The following is a 21889-nucleotide window of genomic DNA, read 5'->3' on the forward strand; positions in this document are numbered from 1 at the left end:
ATTCTAGACAACAGAATTCTTATTGCCTTCAAAATCTCCTCAGCAGGGAACTATCTGCAGGACTTTACCTGATGCAAAGAGTTCTCAGACTATAGAGGGAAATAAAAAGTCACACAACACCAGCTAACTGTTTACACAGTAAGAGGGTTCTACATGCCTCCCAGAACTCCAGCATCTAGAGAACCTTTCTGGCTTTAGTTTGATCAGGGAACAGATCCCTAATACCCCAATCCCATAATATCAATGACTTGTATTTTGTAAAAGGGGCTCCATGATGATCCTGAAACAGTATATATGACTGGATAAGACATGTATTCTTCTCTGCAGCTGCCCTTTAGATCCATTCACTAGTTGGAGCTAGGTCATCCTTGCATTTTTTTTTTAATCATAGCATTCCTTTTAACACAATTCTAGTTAAACTGATTATTCACTGTATGGGACACTCAGATTTTCTGATACCATGCCTGTGAGAAAATGAGTTTTCTCCTTTTCTTTTCTTTTTTCTTTTCTTTTCTTTTTTATTTTGTACTTTAGGTATTTTGGAGGCAAATTTCAGCACCTTTTAAAATGGTGAACTCAGTTTAATCCTTTCTGAGAAGTTAATTACCTGACTGTCACAAGGACAAAAAAAAAATCACAGGACCTATATTTTCTGAATCCAGGATAGACATAGAATTGATCTGAAGAAGTTGGCTTAACCTAACACTCACTGGTTGTTGATCTTGGAGATCTGTATCTCAGAATTTTCAAATATTTATTGTCATAAAGTATTTTATTAATCCCTCCTTGGGATCTTTGGCTAGCAGTTATTTACTGGGAAGTGACTTTGAATAAAGTAGTCTTGAAGGATTAGTGTCCCCTTTGTGCCACATCATCAGCACCCTACCCCAGAATGAGGTATAAAAGCAGCTGCCCAGAGAGAGCCCAGAGTATTCATCAGAATCCTCACACATTCAGCTGAGGCTGTAGCATCAGAGATGAACCCTTGAGAAGATGAAGATTCTACTGCTGACTGTGGGGCTGGCCCTGGTCTGTCACCTCCAGGCCCAAGATAGCAGTGAGGTAAATTCAGATCTGATAAGTGAGCAAGAATGGGAACAGGCTGATAGAGTGACCCGGGAAAGGTTTCAGGGTAATGGGTAAGAAAAATAGAACTTCTTTGGGCAGAATAGAGCAAAAATAGTCTTTGAAGTAGAAAGAAAGAGATGAACATTTGTGTCTTCTCACTGGTTTTCCTTCCAATATCTTTGTAGTCTAGCAATGATTAAGGTCAGAAGAAATTATGAAATTACATATGAGTGTAAGCTCATACCCTATTTCTTTTAAATAATTAGCATAAGGATGGATTCAATCTGCCATTCATCACTATGTAAAGCCATAGAATAGTTTGTGCTGATTGCACAAGATGATCTATCTTTAAGAGTTTTCTAACTCTAAAATGCTGAAATCTGGACATGTCACTCCAACACAAAAAACTGTAATTGAAATCTATACTCTCTGTTTTAATTGTATAGTAAAAGAGATCATAAATCCCAGGAAGTTTGCATTTCTGTGACTTTCCATGTAAACTATTTTTGCTGATAGGATAATAACTTGAAGGACTTTGCTTCTACACATATACTGGGATTAGATGTCTCTTGAATTGTGTGATAGGGAGTTATCCCATGTCCAGGTAGACTAGACTAGAATAGAAAGACAATCCCTTAGTTCTTTGAATGATTAGAATCAGAGAATGAAGTCTTTCAAAAGTAATAAGGGAGAGTTACTATTAGGAGATCTTCCCTGTACCAGTGGCAATTTCTCTCTCTAATTCCCAAATAATTGTAGAAACTATGAGTCAGATTTAAGTTCAAATTACAAAGTAAGAGAAATGGATAGTATAATTATCACTAGAATGATGCCTTGAAACTCACAGTGAATATACACTTAGACCCACTGGACAAACGAACAAATCAGGACTCTGAGAGGTGAAATAACTTGTCAAAATTCATGTAGGTAGTAACAATACAGACAAGAACTCAGATTTCCTAACTCCTAATATTATGAGCTTATTGCTCTACTATGAATATAGTAGTAGGTGAACCAGATGAGACTGGGGTTAGGATATACTGCATGGGCGGCTAGGTGATGCAGTGGATAGAGCACTGACCCTGGAGTCAGGAGTACTTGAGCTCAAATCTGGCCTCAGACACGTAATAATTACCTAGCTCTGTGGCCTTGGGCAAGCCACTTAACCCTATTGTCTTGCAATAAAACCTAAAAAAAAGGATATATTTCACCTTAGAGGCCTGTTTCTTTACCTGTAAAACTAGGGTTTTTGGACTGTGATTCTTCCCAGCTTAAAAAAACTATGAGCCTATGTGACCATAGATGTCTTTTTTCAATTCTCATCACATCTCTTGTCTTTTCCACAGATGAATGAAGAGTGGTTCACTGTGGCATTGGCATAAGATCATTCAGATAAGATGGCAAAAGGAGGTTCCCTGGAGAAGTATGTAAAGTATATTGCTATAGGAGATGATAATCTTAGTGGAACCTTCATGAAAAAGTAAATGCTACTTCAGTTAGTTGTTGTATATAGAAGTGGGGACAAAATCTAGGCAGTAGTTATGGGAATATTTAACCCAAACAGGATGAGCAGGGAAGTATTACTGATGAAATTTCCAAGAGGTGGTTGGTGTTAAGAACATCAAGGGCAACTGTTTAAGAAAAAAAGAAATTAATGGGATATATGCAGAAATATATTTGAAAACTGGTGACATTTTTTGTGAAGCAAAATCAAAGTATATCAATGTTATTTTTAATTTAAAAAGTGAAAATTACTATATTTTCCCATAAATTTAGCTTTTGCTTTTCCTTAATAATACATACATACATATATATATATATATATATATATATATATATATATATGTATATATATATATATATATAATTGGTGGAAAGAAGGGAAACTTCTAGCACATACATTCAGAAGATCAGAAAGATGAAGAATATGTGGCAGTTCACTGGTTCGGTAGAGTGCTGTTTCTAGCATCTGAAAGATCTGAGTTCAAATCTAGATTCAGAAACTTAATAGCAAGTCTTGGTCTCAGTTTCTTCATATGTAAAATAAGGATAATGCTAGTGCCTACTCCTAAGGTTTTTGTAATGATTAAATAAGATAATATCTAAAGTGCTTTGCAAGTCTTGAAGCACTATTTTGTCTTTGGTTCATTTTTTATATTCATGTCTGCCTCTTCATTATCTCATGGACCAACTGAACATGGGTTTGTCTTGGCTAAGATATTTCAGTGATTTGTCATTTCCTTCTCCAGAAGATCATATTTTAATTTTTATTAGGGATTCATGCATTAAATAGAGGTTAAGTGACTTGACCAGGGTCACGCAGATAGGAATTATCTGAGGTTGGATTTGAACTGAGGTTTTCTAGGCTTTAAGCTCAGCACTCTATTCACTGTACTACCTAGGTGCTCCAGAAAGCTTTGACATGGAATGACCTTTATATTCTTTGGAGATGTCAATATGCTGCTTCCAAGGGCCTTAATCATTTCCAGGCTCCCATTGAGTCCATTCTCTTCCAGCTATGTATGTTTAGTACATAGTCTTTGTTGAGCATTGTTCCTTACTGGCAATACAGGAACTGGACATTATACTGCTGGCACTGAATTGGTGATGTTATCTACCAGATTTTGGTCTTTCTTTCTATTCTTTCTTCTGGCTTTAGCTGAAGTTCTTAGAAGAGGTCATATCTCTTACCCAGAAGAGGAAGCATAGTCTCTGCCATCTCCTTTTCATAAGTTTAAAAATTTAAGCTTCATATGTTTCAAAGAGGCTTTCATATATACTATGAACTGCTAGGTGAAAAAAACATTAATGATCCTGGAAATTTGCACTTCATAATTGTCAAAATCAAAACACTTTTGTAAACTGCCCTTGGCTAGCAAGTTAATCATTGACAATGATTTTGGATAAAGTAAACTTTGAAAGATTAGTGTCCCCTTAGTGCCACATCATCAGCAAACTTACCCTGGAATGACATATAAAGGCAGATGACCAGAGAACTCCAAGTATTCATTAGAAATCTCACACATTCAACTGGGGCTGAAACACCAGATAACATCTTGAGAAGATGAAGATTCTAGGACTGACTGTAGGCCTGGTCCTATTATCTGGTCTCCAGGCTCTTGATAACAATGTGGAATACCAAGGAAAGGTAAAATTAACAAGAGTTGAAACAGATTGAAAGAGTAATTTGGCAAAGCTTTGCAAGTAGTGGACAAGGAAAACAGAACCTCTTAGGACACAGAGCAAAATTAGGCTATGAAACTGAAAGGAAAAAATGTATTTGTATCTTTTCATTCAAAGTTTTTCTTCCTAATAGTTGTGTTGCCTACTAATGACACAAGGAAGCAGAAAATATAAAATTATATGAGTGTGTGCTTATGTTCAAAATTTAAAATAATTACAATAAAAATAGACCTAAACTCTCATTCTTCTCAGCATAAACACAAAGAATGCTAATCCATCTAGAAAGAAAAGGTTGCACTGAAATGACTTTAAAAGTTTTTCTTATTGTAAGGTTTTGAAATCCTGAGATTCTATTCTTTTAGAAAACCTCACACTGCAATCTATGCTCTCTGCTTATGATTACATTATTAAATGACATGATAAATACCAACAAATTTCATTTTCTGTGACCTCCATTTTACACTAATTTGCCTGATATGATTCAGACAGGAACTTTATATAGGTGTTGGGATTTTGTATATGTGCTTGGATTTGATGATTCATGAATCTGTGATGAGGAGTTATCTCACATCTAGGTAGAGAAGAAGGAGAGAGAGTCCTTCAGGAGCATAAATGTTTACAGTCAGAGAATGAACATGTCTTTCATAAATAATAAGGAAGAATTACTGTAAGGACCTTTGTAGAGATCTTCCATGTTCCTGTGGCAATTTTTCCTCCTTTTTCCTCAAATAATTGAAGAAATTCTTAGTTAGATCTAAGACCAGGATGTATAGTGAGAAGAAGAGAAAATAATTTCATCAGTTCAATAAAGTCATGAAAAAAAACAATGAAAATATAACTAGACACATTAGATAAATACACAAACCAGGATACTGAAAGGCTAAATAATTCATCAAAAGTCACACTGCAGGGGCTGCTAGGTGGCACAGTGGAAAGAATACTGGCCATGGAGTCAGGAGTACCTGAGTTCAAATCCGGCCTCAGACAATAATTACCTAGCTGTGTGGCCTTGGGCAAGCCACTTAACCCCGTTTGCCTTGCAAAAATCTAAAAAAAAAGTCACACTGTGAGCTAGTATCAAAATAATGGAAAGAACTCAGATCTCCTAACTCCAAGCATTATTGACTTATTGCTATACCATGAAGATAGTGTGTGAATCAGATAGGAATGGGGTTAAGAAATACTTCAGCTTTGAGGCCTGTATTTCCTCTTTTGTGAAATGAAACTTTTGGATTATAGTTCTTCCTACCTCAAAAAAGACTATGGGCTTAAATGACTTTTGGATGCCTTCTTTCTGTTCCCCTCTAAAATTTTTTGCACAGTTGACTGGAGAGTGGTTCACTATTGCATTGGCCTCAAATGTGACATCTAAGATTGAAAATGGAGGTAACCTGGAGATGTTTATAAAAACTATCAGTGAACATGATGGTATTCTTAGTGGAGTCTTCTTCAAAAGGTAATTGCTATGTCAGTTGATGTTTATGGAAGTAGAGATCATAACTGGGTTATAGTTGTGGGATCCTATAACTAAGCAGGATGAGCCAGGAATTAATTAGTGATGAAATTCCAAGGAGGTGGTTGGTTTTATGAACATTAAAGGTAACTATTCAAAGAAAAAAAATAATAGGCTATACATAAACATGAAGCTTGTGGGCAGTGAAAAGGGACAATATTAATTAAATTATTTTCATATGAAGTTAGGATATTTTTAATTAAAACCGAGGAGAACTACCATTTTTTTTGTTCTAAACCACCCTGAGTCATCAGTCTCCATTTTGTGGTAGAAGTAGGATACTTGAAGCCACTTCGCTAAAAAGATAAAAAAACTGAGTGAGAGAAAAGAAAGAAGACACTCACTTAACTCACACATTTGTAGTGCTTTATTTAACCATTACCCAGTTGGGGAGCATAATCTTTTCTTACAATTCTTTTCTACTACAAAAAGCACTATTCATATTTTCTCAAGTGTGACCTTTTTACTCACTGAAATCCTTGACTTATATGGTTAGCCTTGAGATCTCTCGATCAAAGTGTATGGATATTTTAGTCACTTCCTTAACATATTTTCAAATGGCTTTCCAAACTATTTGGAATATGTAGCTCCAAAAAATAGCATTTTTTTGTTCAATGATTAATGGCATTGATTGCAGCATATTGACATAATCAAAGGAATAAATGCCATGCCATGCCAGAGCTTTATGGAGCAGCTAGATGGTATAGTTGATAGAGAGTTGGGCCTGGAGTTTGGAAAACCTTCAGTAGCTTCTGAAGGCAACTCTGAACCTTCAAAGTCTATTCATTTTTTATCCTCATTTACATACCTGAATATTTTGGTCATTTTTGTCAATTTGCAGGATAAAATATTATTAATGATTTGGCACATCCTTTCCTTTGTTAACACTGTAATTTTTTTCAAACAATTTTTGTCTGTATTTACACTCAGACCTTCTAGGTATCCGAGTGGATAGAACACAGGAACTGGAGACAGAAAGACATTACTTCAAATTTGACTCTAGAGACATAGTCATTGCATCTTCCTGGACAAGTTAATTCACCTCTGTTTGTCTCAGTTTCCTTTTCTGTAAATTGAGAATAATAATAATAATAGATCCTACTTTTCAAGGTTATTGTGGCAATCAAATAAGGTAATATAGGTAAATTGCACATTACAGTACCTGAATCAAAATAAACACTTGATAAATGTCAGTTGTTAGTATTATTATATCTTTCAACTATTTATCTTTTGAGAAAAAGCTTTAAGGCATATATTTCTATTAGTTACCTATAGATTTTGAATATATTAAACTTAGATGCATTCAATTCAAAAGGTTTATTTTCTTCCCAATTGATTACTTCCTTTCTCATTCTAATTATTTCATTTTGCTCAAGCAAAAGCTTTTCAATTTCCTATAATTATATTAGTGAAAGTTACTTAAGATAATTCTTATTATTTTTATGACAAATAATATTAAATCATTTATCCTTTTGAGTTACAGTATAACATTCTATTAAACCTGATTTCTGCTAGATAATTTTCCTGTTTTCCCAGAAATTATTGTCAAATACCAAGTTCTTTTTTTTAGGTAATTGATGTTTTTAGGTGTACCAAACTCTTACTCTTCCTTGTCCTGTCTTTTTTTCTGAAAACATAGTGGTTTTCTCCATGAGTTTATGAGATAATGCAGAATATTAATATCCCTATTGCACATATGTGAATTCTAACTCTTATAAAGGTGAAAAGACTTTCTTGCCCAAGGCCACATGTTTAATAAGGGGAAGAATCAGAATTTGAACACAGAGCCAATTTCAGTTGGCCTATGGAAAGTCTAGCGATTATTCAAAAGTATTTTTATGCAGACTACCAAAGAGAGAGTTTTCTCTTATCAGCTATTCTGGTTAATGCAAAAAAATCATAATATCCACCACATCAGAGATTCCATATTTTCAAAGAATTCAAATTTACTTAAAATATTCAGCAATTTCTAAAATGGCAAATTGAATTTAATTCTTTCAGAGAAATTATAAGTCATTTTAGAGCATTGATCACAAAACCTGTAAGAAATGAAAAATGCATTCATTTTATAGATAAAAATTAAAATTTATTAAAATGGGTATTCCTAGGAAAATTTCCTTTGCAAAGATGAAATGTGATTGTAATCCTAATTTTTATTTCCAGGCAAAATGGCAAATGTGTTCAATTTTCTGTGACTACTTTCACTGGAGAAGGTGGTAAAATGCTTGTACAATGTAAGTATAAAGGAGTATCTCATTGTTTTTCAGTATTATTCTGAAGTGGATTTATTAATCCCAGTAATTAACAAAGAAATAGTTGGTTATAAGCTATACAAAAATGTCTCTCTTTGTGTATGGGTGTATCTGTGCATCTATCGATTTATTTTCTAATTACATGCAAAGAATTTTCAACATTCATCTTTTTTCATGCTTTTGGGTTTTACTTTTTTCCTATCATTCACCATTTCCATACCACTCCCTATGGCAGCAAACAATTTGATACAGGTTGTATATATACAATCATTTTTAAAGCATATTTCCATATTACTCATGTTGTGAAAGAAGAATTTGAACTAAGGGGAAAAATTTATGAAAAGAAAGAATAAAACATAAATTTTAAAAATTGAGCATAGTATGCTATTTGCTTCTGCATTCAGGATGTGAATAGCATTTTCCTTAACAGGTCTCTAAGGATTGTCCTTGATAACTGAACTGCTGAGAGAAGTTGCTTTCATCATAGCTGATTATCTAAAGGTGTTAATGTGGACAATGTTCTCTAGGTTCTGCTAACTTCATTGAACATCAATTCATGAAAGTCTTTCCAGGGTTTTCTGAAGTCAAGTGCTCATGTTTTCTTATAGAACAGGAGTTCTCCATAATATTCATATATAATAGTTTATTCAGTCATTCTTCAATTGATTGGCATTTTAAGAAGTATTTCACAAAATTTCAAATCTTTTTTTCTAGTTGTAGCTTTATGATGCCTTTCTTCTTTATCTGTTGTAATTAAATCTATTTTTGTTTTTCTTTATCTGTGATCAAGATTGCTACTCTCTTTTGCTTTTCTGCTTTTTTTTTGTTTTGTTTTAGTTTTTGCAAGGCAATGGGGTTAAGTGGCTTGCCCAAGGCCACACAGCTAGGTAATTATTAAGTGTCTGAGGCCAGATTTGAACTCAAGTATTTCTGACTCCAGGGCAGGTGCTCTATCCACTGAGCCATCTAGCACCCTTTTTGTTTGATTTTTGCAAGACAATGGGGTTAAGTGACTTGGCTAAGGTCACATAGCTATATAATTATTAAATGTCTGAGGCTGGATTTGAACTCAGGTTCCTTCTGACTTCAGGGCCTGTGCTCTTTATTCACCACACCACCTAACTGCCCCCAAGACATCTTGATGAAAAGTTGTTTCACTGTTTTTTGGGTGAGTTTTGTTGTTTTAGAATCTGTTTAGAGGCTTCATTCAAAGTTGTTTTCAGAAAAAGTTCCAGGAGTTTCCTAACTTTATACCATCATCTCATTGCCTTCCTAGAAGACCCATCAAAAATGCCTTTTTTGCAGATATCCCTCCACAATTGTGATTTAATGTCATCATACCTCTACCATGCAAAATAGATCAGAAACTCAGATAATTTCACTTCTTTACAGAGTTTGAGAAATCTGATTAGCCCTTATGTGATTGAAATGTAGGTAGCCTTGCACAAGTCTTTTGCCCTCCCTTGGTCTCAGTTGCCCCATCTATGAAGTGAGAAACTTGGACTCAATATTTCATTTCATTTCTAACATTTTATGACTCTAGAAGCAGATAGGAAGAATGTTAACAAAAGCACAGGTCTGTCAACAAAAATGCGGTTTGGTTGGTATGGTAGGTAGATGTTATGATGGAATTAAGGTTTCTAGAAAATCCTGGTTGAGACTTTGCATGAAGACTCATGTTTTTGTTCCTCTAATTTCAAAATTCTGACCTGATCCTTTGATGATTTCACAGATGATGGACTGAATGATTTTTCCATTCAAAGTGTGGACTCTAATCATGTCATATTTATCTTGAACAATGTCAAAAATGGAGAAGTGATCATTTGGGCAGAACTCTATGGTATGTATTCTATTCCAATACTCTTCCCTTTCTTTTTTTGTGATAAAAGTAATAAAGAAAAAGTATAGCAGTGGGTGCTCTAAATTGTGATTGACTAGTGTATGCAATCCCTGAAATCATTGTTGGTGGGGAAGGAGAGAGATCTTTTCATAACAACAAACTATCCATGTTCAGCTTTCTTCAGTAACTACTGAATGCAGTTTGGAGCCCTCAGAAGAATTCAACCTTTCTAAGACCAGGGTCCACTTATTTTTGTCTTCATAACTATACCTGGAATTGTATTTGACACAATTAATTGAAGAGAGAGAGAGAGAGAGAGAGAGAGAGAGAGAGAGAGAGAGAGAGAGAAGAGACAGAAAGACAGAGATAGAGAGATCCAAAGAGAAATAGAGCTAGAGAGAAACACAAACACAGAGACACACACAGAGAGATAGAGGGAGACAGAGAGGTCCCAGTAGAAATTTTTTCTTTCTTTCTGCTCTGAAAAATGTTAAATATAAATTAATTATTCTCTGTTATTCTTCCTATTCACCCTAGCTACGAAAATAAAGACATGATGTGTGAAGGGCTTTGATTTAATATTCAACCTTTAAATCTATTTCTCTTCCCCCCTTGGTTTTTCATTTTTGTCATTTTGTACTGAACAACAAATGGCAATGGAATGGCTAATCATATTTATCATAAAATAATATTTTAAATTCAGGTAAACAGAATGGACAAAACTCCTAAGAGATAGAAATAAACTTTAGGAAGAATAAACTCTTCCTTGGGAGAGATCAAGGGAATGTGGAGAAGGGGGAATCAGAGGTTTAAATCTTGGGAATCCAAATGATTTCAGCAATACAATACTATCCTGTATGTCTCTTCCATGTTGAATCACACTGCCCTGACATCCCAGACCAGCTCCTCATAGCTCCCAATCTCTCTCAGGCTCATCTTAAGTGTAGTGTCCTTTAGAGATGTTACCAGCTCTTCCCCCCTAAAAGTTAACTTTATATTTAACTTTCAAATTTCTTCTGTAATAGATGTTTGGATCCTGTAACCCCTCATCACACTTGTATTTATTTATTTGTGAAGATGTTTCTTTCCAGTAGACTGTAAACTCCTTGAGAGAAAGAGCAAACTAATTTGTTTTTGCATAGCTAATTTCCCTCATAATGCTTGTCATTATATAGGCATGTTATAAATACTTGGTAAATAACTTATTGATAATCAGTAGGGAAGCATCTTTAATCCTTTATTACTAGTCACAACAAATTTGGAGTTATATGATGGTTTCAATTCACAAAATTATTAGCTGTCACCCAAATGAAAGATATGGAACCCTGACTCTGTAATCTGCACCCCACATTCCTCTAGCTACATCCTTTTCTATGTATTGTTGAAAGTGAGCAGTGTGAGACTCAGCAGCCATTCCTCACTTTCATCTTCATTACAGGCCGGACTCCAGATCTATCAGATGAAATAAAGAAGAAATTTGGGGATATATGTGAAAAATTTGGAATTAGAAAGGATCAAATTAGAGACTTGTCCAATAATGGTAAATTTGTTCATCTCTGTCTTTTATTCTCCATTTTCCCTATATGACCAAGAGAAGAGAATTCCATAGAATGGAAACATCCCTCTTGGTTCCTCTTGTCCTCACCCAGACAATCTTCTTCCCTTTCCTCTGGGATACTTAGAGAAATCTCTGAGGATTCATGTCTGAGAATCATCATTTTCTTGCTTTGTTTTAACAGATCGATGTGAGGAACTTAGATAAGGGACTTCATATTGGCATGCAGGTTTGTAAACTTTGACCTGGGGATATTAAACAATAATTTAGGGTAAAAATTAAATAATAGAAATGCAAGATAGACATGTATCACATAATTTACCACAAAATCTATAGGTGGAGGGCATCTATACAAGATGATTACCCAGAGCAGAGAAAGACCAGGATATTTATACATAAACAAGGATTAAGAAATTATTAAACTTCCTTGGGGGTTATTCTATTAGTTTGCACAATATTTCCTCCAAGAACATCATCTTTATACAATTCTTTGATGTCTAAAAGAGAGCCTATTATTATAATCTTCTAACATTGATTAAATTATTTAGGTTGGATAAGCTTTTTGGTTTTTCTAATTATTTTCTCCCTGAGTTTGTAATTGTTCTTGAGTTTGTAAGTGGAGAAAACATTTCATTTTCTCATAACAGGAAGAAAATCAGACTTTTGCCAAGCATTTAGATTTGAAAACTTGTTAACCTTTGATAGGGATTAATATTTGAGAGTCAAATTTATTTAGAAAACCACAGCAGGTTACCCTGGACTTCAACTGCATAAAGTGGGAATGCTATAGATCAACTTTGGAAGACCCTAATAGTTTTCAGTTGCTTTTAAAGTCCTCAGCAGTGTTTTACCTCTTTTTGGCCATCTTGATATTTTCTGGTAAAGCAAGTTCTTGAAGTGAGCATTATTCACATTCTCTTCTACCTAAGGTCTATTTTAATTTCTTTGTGATGGTGATTAGAGTGACAATCTAGAGATTTGTAATCTATTCTATATAATTCATTAAATCTTACCATCCAATTCAAGATGCATTTTTGTGGTTCTCATCCTCCTAAAGGTATCTGTCATTTTTTTCCTAGCCTGGGGTTATAGGAATGAAAATTTTATTCTTGTTACTTTTCATCTTTATCAAATTCCATTCTCAGTGGAATTTCCATTCACCACAGATGATATTATTGAATCTCCTGAAGTCTATGCTTCCCTAGCTACCTTCTTAAGGGTCAAAATTCCCCCCAGGATGTGATATTTTTATCTTTGTTCTAAGATCTACTCCTGCTTCCAATTCCTAAGGTACTGTGTGATCTTATATAAAGATTTTTTTTTACTGTTTCACAGGAATTCCTAGGATGAAACATACTTGTGTTTCTGCAAACTTCTCCACCTTCCTCCAAAGAACTTTTATGTGAATGATGAAAATTTCTAGTGGTTTTCTCTTCTTTCCCCCAAATTTCTAGGAGTTCTTATTGTATTCCCTGCCCTGTCTTATAATAGGCAGAATTCTTGCCTGTAAATATCTAATAAATGATCAATCCAGCACATTGTGCTCCAAATATGCTTGGGAATCTGGGAGAGGTATTTCTGGCAGAGATTTCAGAACAATTGAAGGAAGACTTATTGCCAAGTTTGTGGGAATTCATCAAAAGACATCCAACAGAATTTTACCTTATACATGCTATTCATGCCTGTTGCTTTTATATAATAGTAATTAATGTTCATACAGCACCTATTTATTCAGTGAGTTTTTCTTTACAAGTGTCACTGTGGCTTACCTTTCTTTGCCCCATTAGCCCAACCTGATTGGTACTTGTAGGACTTCAGGTTGGATATTTAGGGTGGTGATTACTCTCAAAGGTGCTAGAACCCTTCTCCCAGAACTGGCTCTCATATCTCCAATGGTATCTTTATTCTTTTTTTTAAATTTGGCAAGTTTATTAAAAAACATGTAAGTGTACAAGAATTCTTAGTACCTTGGCTCAAGAATAGATTTTAAGAGACATAAAGCCACCAGAAACAATTAGCTATTTATGGCATTCTTCATGCAACTTTAAATTTAAGCTATAATAAGAATGTACCCCAAGACTAAGTTATAATTCACATTATAAATTAAAGTTACAATTAAAATGTATAGAATATATATAATGTGCAAAGTTATAATTTAAAGGCATCATTTTTATTTCTAACCAAATGGAGTAGAATCTGATCACTTGTCCCAGTCCTATTTAAAACAAACTTTTAATGAAAAATTTTACAATTATCCCTGAGAAATGTTAAAATGTTTTCAAGTAAAAGTTAACAAAAGGTAATAAATAATCTAAATTTTGTGGGAAAGCCCACAAAATAACAATATAAAAATGCACAGAACCATTCATTGCCAGGTTGGAGACCAAGAATGTGAAATGATCATCAACTCTTTTGTTTTCCTCTTAATCTCTGAGCTAGCCAAGTGGAAGGTATTTTGTTTGAAGGTCCAGATGATTCAGAAGCTCTCATTATAGCTGCATACCCTGCTTTGGAGATGGAACGACCATTATTTTTGCAGTTATGATCTGAAGGATGTCTGTGCTTAATACAGAAGTTGTCATTACACTGGTCACAAAGCAGCTTGAAAATTTCTTTCTTCTTGCATCCTTCTTTTGAGAAGTGGTGTACAAAAATCTTTTTCTCCTGAGCTGGATTATATTTACAATTTTTATCCATATGTTGTGCAACCACAACATCTGCAATTTCTTCCCTTCCTACTGGGACGGGAACATGACAAAGTGGACACACTGGGACCTGCACATCCTTTTTATATGCAGCAGTACATTTATGCTGCTCCAGCTGAATATGATGTTTACAAAATACTTTGTCACATGCATCACAGATTAATGGAAGAAAATCCAGTTGTTTGCAGGTTTTTTCAGAACAGTGCTTTCCCAAGTCTGGAAATTCAATTGTATAAAAAAACAGTGCTAGTGACACAGAAACCACTTGCAAAGTTGCTCCCAATGAAATGCCGAGGGATGGGCTGCAAGCACCGCCACCAAGTGACTCTCGGCTCGGGGGCCGCTACTTAACCCCGCTCGGAAATTCACCTGGGAAAACTATTCGGTATCTTTATTCTTAATAATTATTCAGTAGATACAATTTACACAAAGAAATGACATACTAAATTGTTCAAAGTAGGAACACTTAATTTAACATAGCAAGAAAATCTAGAAGTATCATGAAGGAGGACATTCATTTTTCATTCAATTTTTAAAAAGCTGGCTGGGTATTCTACTTCGTCTTTTCATTCTTATTTGTTTTTGAGCTCATTCCATTCCCATAACCCTTGTGGGATACTTGTCTCAAAGAGTACTCTTCATAGTTTGGAACTTTTCTTTCTATTGTCATAGTGTTCATATATATATATATACATATATATGTATATATATGCATATATACATATACATACATGCCTATATATATATACATATACATACATATATATATATATATATATATATATATATATATATATATATATATATATATATATATATCTTGAGACTTACGAGTCTTGTCCTTCATGAACTAGGGACTCTGAAAGCCTAGTTAGTTTCCCTGTCTTTTAACAAAAGTTCTTGAAAAAATTTAACACAAGTTAATTAAGAACCTTTCCCTCAGACATGGAAATATCTTCCTATTTAGCCAGATCTGCACTCTCCCATCTTCCCCCCCCCACAGAATTTCATTTTTTTTTTTGCGGTATGACTGAACAGGAATTGTATTTCCTACTTGTTATAGTTTGTGTGTGTTGGGAAGAGAAAGAATGTTAGTCTGACTTACTCTCATGAAAGGACCAAGTGGAAGACAGCACAGCTAGAACTTGAAATGTGAATCAGTCAGGTTAGTTGTGTTGACTAGCCTGGCACACAGGAGAAGGATAGAGACTGGGTAGTTAGGACAAATGAGAGAAAGCACAAAGTAATTTAACTTTATGATGTCATTAATAAAAGGATTTATGCTTTGGGAGTATTGCTGTTTGCCCCATCTTAGATTTAGTTATTTTAGATTTGGGTTGTTTTCTCTTTTTAAAAAAGTCATTCAAGTTATGGTGGTATAAATCTTGAGCCAGAACACCCAAAGTTAAAGAGGCAGAGGTTGTCTCCATTTTTATATTTTTATTCTCACTTTTTAGCATATAGTGAGTTCTTTAAAAGTGTTCTTTATTTCATTCATTAAAAACAAGCCCTGTGTTTATTATATATTTCCCCGACAGGTTTTCTGAAGTGTTGGCCTTTAGGGTTGACATTTTTTTTCAGGTTTTTGCAAGGCAATGGGGTAAAGTGACTTGCCCAAGGTCACATAGGTAATTAGTAAGTGTCTGAGGTCGAATTTGAACTCAGATCCTCCTGACTCCAGGGCCAGTGCTCTATTCACTGCACCACCTAGCTGCCATAGGGTTGGCCTTCTTTAAGAAATTTTATTTATTAGCACTGAAGTTTAATTTCTTAGATCACATGGTCCAGAACTATCCCTCTAAAATATACTTGATATACCATTTCTTGATGAAGCTCATGATACTTTTGGAAGTTTCTGTTAGGAAGCATTTTCCAGTTTTAACATCCAATTTTATTCCTGATTCTTACCTCTATGACCAAGCAAAATAATTATAATTTCTTTTCCATATGAAAGCCTTTCAAATACTTGCATACATCTATTATTTCCTCCTCTTATCTTCTCAGGACTAATCATCATCTATTCCTCCAAATAATACTTATATGTCAAGTTTTTTCACATCTTCCATACATTCTACAGATTACCAATCTCCAACTTCTACTATGGTATCTAAAACTAAACACATTGTACCAAATGATGTATAAAAATTGCAGAAATCAGTAGGACTTCCCCCTGCCTATTCCAGGGAAGTCATGGTCCTCTGAATATAAATAAAAATTGCATTTACTTTTTAAGGGACTACAACTTGGAATAGATTCATATTAAGCTTGTAATACATAAAAAAAAAACTAAATATATTTTTTTTCAGAACAGTTAAACTGTCTAATACCTGTCAGGTTGAATTTTATACTCTAGTGTAGGACTCCATTTATCTCTAAAATTCTGGATCCTGACTTATACATTGTGTTAATTTTCCCTCATCTTTTTGGTATCTAAAACATTGATAAGCATACTATCTATACCTCTCTCATGATCATTGATGAAAATGTTAAGCAGCATAGATTCAAATAAAGATCCCTGGGCTATTCCACCAAAGACCTCCTATCATATTGACATGGAACTCAATACCTTCTCTTTGCATTTAGCCATCTATTTTTGAATCTCTCTGATTCTGTTATGTAACTTTCTTTGTTCTCTACAAGAATAGCATGGTAGCCTTTATCAAAAGCTCTCCTAAAATCCTGGTAAACTATATATTCACAGCATTTCCTTCATCTACTAATTTGGGAATCCTGGAAAAAAGGGAAATGGGGTTAGTATAACATGACTTGTTCTTTAGGAAGTCTTGCAGGATTCATAATTGCTGCTTCCCTTTCTAGATATCTACCAGATATCATTTTCATAACATGTCCGTGAATTTTCTCAGGAATAGAAGTCAAGTTCACCACTCCATAATTTCACACCTTATTCTCTCCCCTTTTTAGGCAATTAGGACATATGCCCTTCTCCAATTATGTGATATTGCAGCTATTTTCCATAGTCTTTCAAGTACCACTACCAGTGACTCAACAATCATATCCACCCATCCTTTCAGAACCTGGTAATGTAATTAATTTAGGATAGATGACTTGGGTGAATAACAGATAGCTTAGATGTCTTCTTACTAAACTAATCCTTTATTTATCTACAGTATCAGTTGCCTAGGCGCAATTGATGGCACAGTAGATAAAGTACCTGAATTGGAGTCAGAAAGTCTTGAGTTCAGATAATCTGGTACTGTCATTTACCTTTTGTCTGCTTCAGCTTGCTCATCTATTAAATGGGGATAACAATAGCACATGCCTTTTGGGGGTGTTGGAACACACTAGAAATAATACAGATATTTATTACCTTCTTTGCTGGACATTTTTAAATTATAATTTCCATTTTAAAAGTCAGTTTAAAAACTACAAGGTAGAAACAAATGAATTGCACAATTATGCTTTGTCTTTATTGTCATTTATGATCAGTCCACTTATCCTTAATAAAAACTTTATCTCTGTTCCTCTTTTTTCTTCCTTATGTATTTTCCAAATATTTTATTTTTCCAATTACATGTTTTCTCTGACAAAATAGGAATGAAAGAGTTTTTCAGAGCAGTAAAAAATGGGACAAATGAGGGGAAAATGCTTGACCCTTAGTGACTCGACAGGGAATAACAAAAACACTCAGTTGGGTATAGAAATCTATCTTAACTTACAGAAAAACAGGAGGGGAAAAGGAAATGAGAAAGGCAGGAATGACTGAAGCAAAGTTGGATTAAGGGAGGGAGCAGGCTGAGGCAAAACATTGGACAGGGTAAGGGACAGGGTAAAAGAGGGGGGGATAGGGGTGGCAAGGTGGCGCAGTGGATAGAGCACTGGCCCTGGAGTCAGGACTCAAATCCAGGCTCAGACATTCAATAATTACATAGCTGTGTGACCTTTGGCAAGACACTTAACCCCATTTCCTTAAGTAAATCATTTTTTGAAAAATGTTATAATAAGTATCTGATTTATGCTTTATTTCTCAAATATATAACTAAGTCTAATTTATAAAAATTCCACTCATTCCTCAATGGCTATATGATCAAACATATGAACAAATAACTTTCAGATGAAATAATCAAATCTATCTATAGTCATTTGAAAAAATGTTCCAAATTACTTTTGAATAGAGAAATACAAATTAAAATGACTCTCTGTAATCACCTTAAACCTATGAAATTGACTAATATCACAGAAAATTAAAATGACAAAAATTGTAGGGAATGTGGGAAAATTGAAACATTAATGTATTATTGGTAACTATTGAGAACTGATTATACCATTCAAGTAGACTAATAAATTTAATTTGATGACTAGGCTGTTGGCTCAATTTTGAAAGGCAATAGGGTTAAGTGACTTGCCTAGGGACACACAGCTAGATAATTATTAAATTTCTTAATTCATATTTGAACTCAGGTCCTTCTGAATCCAGGGCCAGTTCTCTATCCACTGTGCCACCTAGCTGTCTCCTGTTGGCTCATTTTTGATGATTTTCTTGCATCTCTCTCATTTTTCTACCCCATTTTATTCTACCTCTTTTACTTGATTTTCAAAATATTTTATGATCTCTTTCATAACATGAGACCAATTCTTAATTTTCTTGAATATTTTATCTTTGGCTTTGTTATTTTCTTCTGAGCATGTATTTTGATTTTCTTTGTCACTAAAATAACTTTTTATGATCAGAAATTATTTTCTGTTGTTTGCTAATATTTCCAAACTATTACTTGACTTTTAACTCTTTGTTAAGGATTCTAGTTCCAGAGTAGAGGCTGCATTGCTCCAAATTCAGTAATTTTGTACAGCTCTTTTCAGAGACAGTTCATGGGACCTCTAAGCTTTCAGTCCTTCCAAGATGTGTGTTCTAAGGAGAGGTGTGTTGATTATTTTCATGAAATATATTCTAATTCATGAGTGATCACTAACACTGTTTTCTGCCCTTGAACTGTGATTAAGGTCCCTGTTCCCCTGTATCTAAAAGCTCTAGTATGCCACTGTTATTTCTCATTCTGGAATGACCACCCAAGATTGCAACCAGTATCCAACTGTGGGAAAAACAACAGAATCTTCCCTCAGTGCCAGCAAAGAGACCCCTGTCTCCTTCCATTGAGTTGTTTGACCCCCCTTACTCTTGGTGGGCTGAAAAATCCCAGAAGAAGCTGCTGTTGTTGCTGCTGCTGATTTAGTGACTCCCTAGGTGTGTTTTTGCTTTATTGTAACTGGGTCTGCACTGGACTATTCTCCATTCTCACTCTGGTGTGACAGACTTTTCCTGTGTCTGTGAGCTGAGAGGTGCCACTGCTGCCACCAATTCAGTTGCACTGATACCTACTCCTGGTTTGTTGGAACCTAGTCTGGGTTGACAAACCTTGAACTGGATTATACTCCTCTCTCACCCTCATGCAAATAGATTTTGCTGTCAAACATCTAAATAATCTTGGGCTGGAAAATTGTTTTACTCCATCTTTTTGTGCATTCTGCCTCACATTATTCAAAATTATTAGGAAAATTTTGAGGAGAGCCCAGGTGAATCCCTGCCTTTAAAGACTTTGCCATCTTGGCTCTACCTATTCTGCTTGCCTTTTCCAAAAATGGTTTGAAAAGGGATGAATAGAATGAATTTAGAACTGAAAACTTTTTAAAAAATGAATGTTTAAATGCTTTTATGCAAGTGGGGAAAATTTTTTAATTTTTTTTAAAAGGCTAAAGAGATGATAAGAAAAATAAGGATTGAGAAAAATTCCATTATATTTTTGTCAGCAAGAAACTTTTTGACAACTTTGGAGAGGCTTTTTTCTTTTGTGTTATGAATTCACACTGCAAATAGTTTAGAAGAACCTGGGGTAGGAGGCTCAGTTAGGTGGTGCAGTGGATAGAGCACTGCCCCTGGAATCAGTAAGACCTGAGTTCAAATCGGACATTTAACAATTGCCTAGCTATGTGATCTTGTGCAAATCACATAACCTTATGACCTTGCAAAAATCAATTAAAAAAAAGAAAGTACTGGGGCAGCTAGGTGGTGTATTGGATAAAGCACTGTCCCTGGAGTCAGGAGTACCTGGGTTCAAATCCTGTCTCAGACACAAAATTACCTAGCTGTGTGGCCTTGGGCAAGCCACTTAACCCCATTTGCCTTGCAAAAAAAAAACCTTAAAAAAAAGAAAGTACTGAATGTAGATGAATTTTTGAAGAAGATTAGCTATGAGAGGAGAACTATAAGAAAAGAAGATGATTAAAAGAAGTGAAAAATTTTTAAAGATGAAGGAGACATGGATATGTTTATATATAGCAGGAAAGTAACCTGTATATGAGGAGTTGAAGATAAAAGAGTAGGAAGCAATCTGCTGAAGAAGTCTATAGATAATAAGATCATAGATGAATGCTAAATGATAGAATTTGGCAAGGAAAAGAACTGTTTTTTTAAGACTGGATTAAAGTAGCAGAGAATGAAAAAAACATGATATGGTATGGCAAGGTATGAAATGAAGAGGTGGAAGAGACAAGGGGATAAACTTAAAGGAATAAGTGGGGAACCTCAAGAGTTGAACTAGAAAGAATATATGGCAGAAGGGTAATTGGCAAAAAGAGAAAATGGCTACAGCAGACAAGTGAGAGATCTTGATTTAGAAGTCTTAAGCAAAACATACTTGGTTACACTTCAAGGAATGAGGGAGATTCCAAATATAGAGAAAGAGTGGCTCTGCTTTTATATCAATTTCCCTTCCTATTGTTTATCCAGTAATAGACATTGTAACATAATTTTTAACTAAATTAGAAGAATTATTAGGAAATATTTTACTCAATTATAGTCAATAAAATTGACAATTTAAGTGAAATTGAAGAAATTTTTCAGAAATGTAAATTTTCTAGATTAAAAGGAAAGAAAACAGATTCTTGAACAACTCTATGTTATAAAAAGAATGAAGACAAGTGAAAATAAAGGTAACCTAGTAGTACCAGATCTCAAATTTTATTATATACTGAAAGCATTGAAGCTATCTGTACTGGGTAAAAAACATAGAGTGGTAGAAAACTGGAAAAGATTAGACAAGTAAGATCCAAGAATAAATGACTCTAGTAATCTAGTATTTGATAAACTCAAAGAATAGAGTTTCTGGGATAAGGACTCCTATTTGACAAAAACTCCTGGGAAAACTGGGAAATAATGTGGCAGAAATGAGATATAGACCAACATCTTACACAGTATACCAAGATTAGATCAGATTGGGTACATGATTTAGATATTTAGAAGAAAGAAAGAAATAGTTCATAGCCAAACAAGAGATATGGATTATTATGAGGCACAAAATAGAAAATTCCATTATATTAACTAAAAAGTAGTTTTTTTGTGCAAAGCAATCACATTTTGAAAGAAAGCAGAAAGTTTGCAAATAATTTCAATACAATTTTCATTTCTCAACCATATAGATAACTGAGTCAAATGTAAATGCAAACAAGTTCTTTTCCAAGTGAACAATGGTCAAATAATATGAATAAGCAATTTTCTGATGAAGAAATAAAGCTATTTCTCTGTCTATAGACTTATAAAAATATTTTGACTTAATTAGAAAAATGTAATTTAAAATAATTCTGAGGTGTCATTTCATACCTCATAGTTTGGCTGACGTGGCAGAATGATAGATATTGAGTAGGTGTGGGAAAATTGGGACCCTAATGATGAATGGGCAGATATCAGAAAAATTGAAATGAACTGATGAAAAGTGAGTGAACAGATTAGGAGAACACTGAACACAATATCAGCAACACATG

The 21889-nt window shown here is 34.4% G+C and overlaps 1 protein-coding gene and 1 pseudogene across 2 annotated transcripts; one reads left to right on the forward strand and one right to left on the reverse strand.

Moving 5' to 3' along the window:
- The first annotated feature begins 943 nt into the window (after positions 1 to 943).
- LOC141505127 (major urinary protein-like) lies at positions 944 to 14784 on the forward strand. 2 transcript variants are annotated; one of them, XM_074210665.1, is made up of 7 exons: positions 944 to 1062; positions 5574 to 5707; positions 7928 to 7998; positions 9749 to 9856; positions 11295 to 11396; positions 11596 to 11640; positions 12747 to 14784. In XM_074210665.1, the coding sequence occupies exons 1-6, from the start codon at positions 994 to 996 to the stop codon at positions 11616 to 11618; spliced, it is 507 nt and encodes a 168-aa protein (XP_074066766.1). In that variant the 5' UTR covers positions 944 to 993; the 3' UTR covers positions 11619 to 11640; positions 12747 to 14784. The 2 variants fall into 2 exon arrangements, with proteins under 2 accessions (XP_074066766.1, XP_074066765.1); XM_074210664.1 differs by lacking the exon at positions 944 to 1062 and adding an exon at positions 3798 to 4216 and having other exon boundaries at positions 12747 to 14780.
- Positions 13751 to 16703, reverse strand: LOC141492409 (AN1-type zinc finger protein 2A pseudogene; annotated as a pseudogene).
- Positions 16704 to 21889: the final 5186 nt, after the last annotated feature.

The sequence above is a fragment of the Macrotis lagotis genome, chromosome 1 (assembly GCF_037893015.1).
Source record: "Macrotis lagotis isolate mMagLag1 chromosome 1, bilby.v1.9.chrom.fasta, whole genome shotgun sequence".
Lineage (NCBI taxonomy): Eukaryota > Metazoa > Chordata > Mammalia > Peramelemorphia > Peramelidae > Macrotis > Macrotis lagotis.

Excerpts from the sequence above, each read along its gene's own strand:
- LOC141505127 (XM_074210664.1), top strand. The coding sequence starts at position 4,133 with ATGAAGATTCTAGGACTGACTGTAGGCCTGGTCCTATTATCTGGTCTC. Across the intron at positions 5,708-7,927 it reads AGTGGAGTCTTCTTCAAAAG|GCAAAATGGCAAATGTGTTC; the intron begins GTAATTGCTATG and ends TTTTATTTCCAG. Across the intron at positions 7,999-9,748 it reads TGGTAAAATGCTTGTACAAT|ATGATGGACTGAATGATTTT; the intron begins GTAAGTATAAAG and ends ATGATTTCACAG.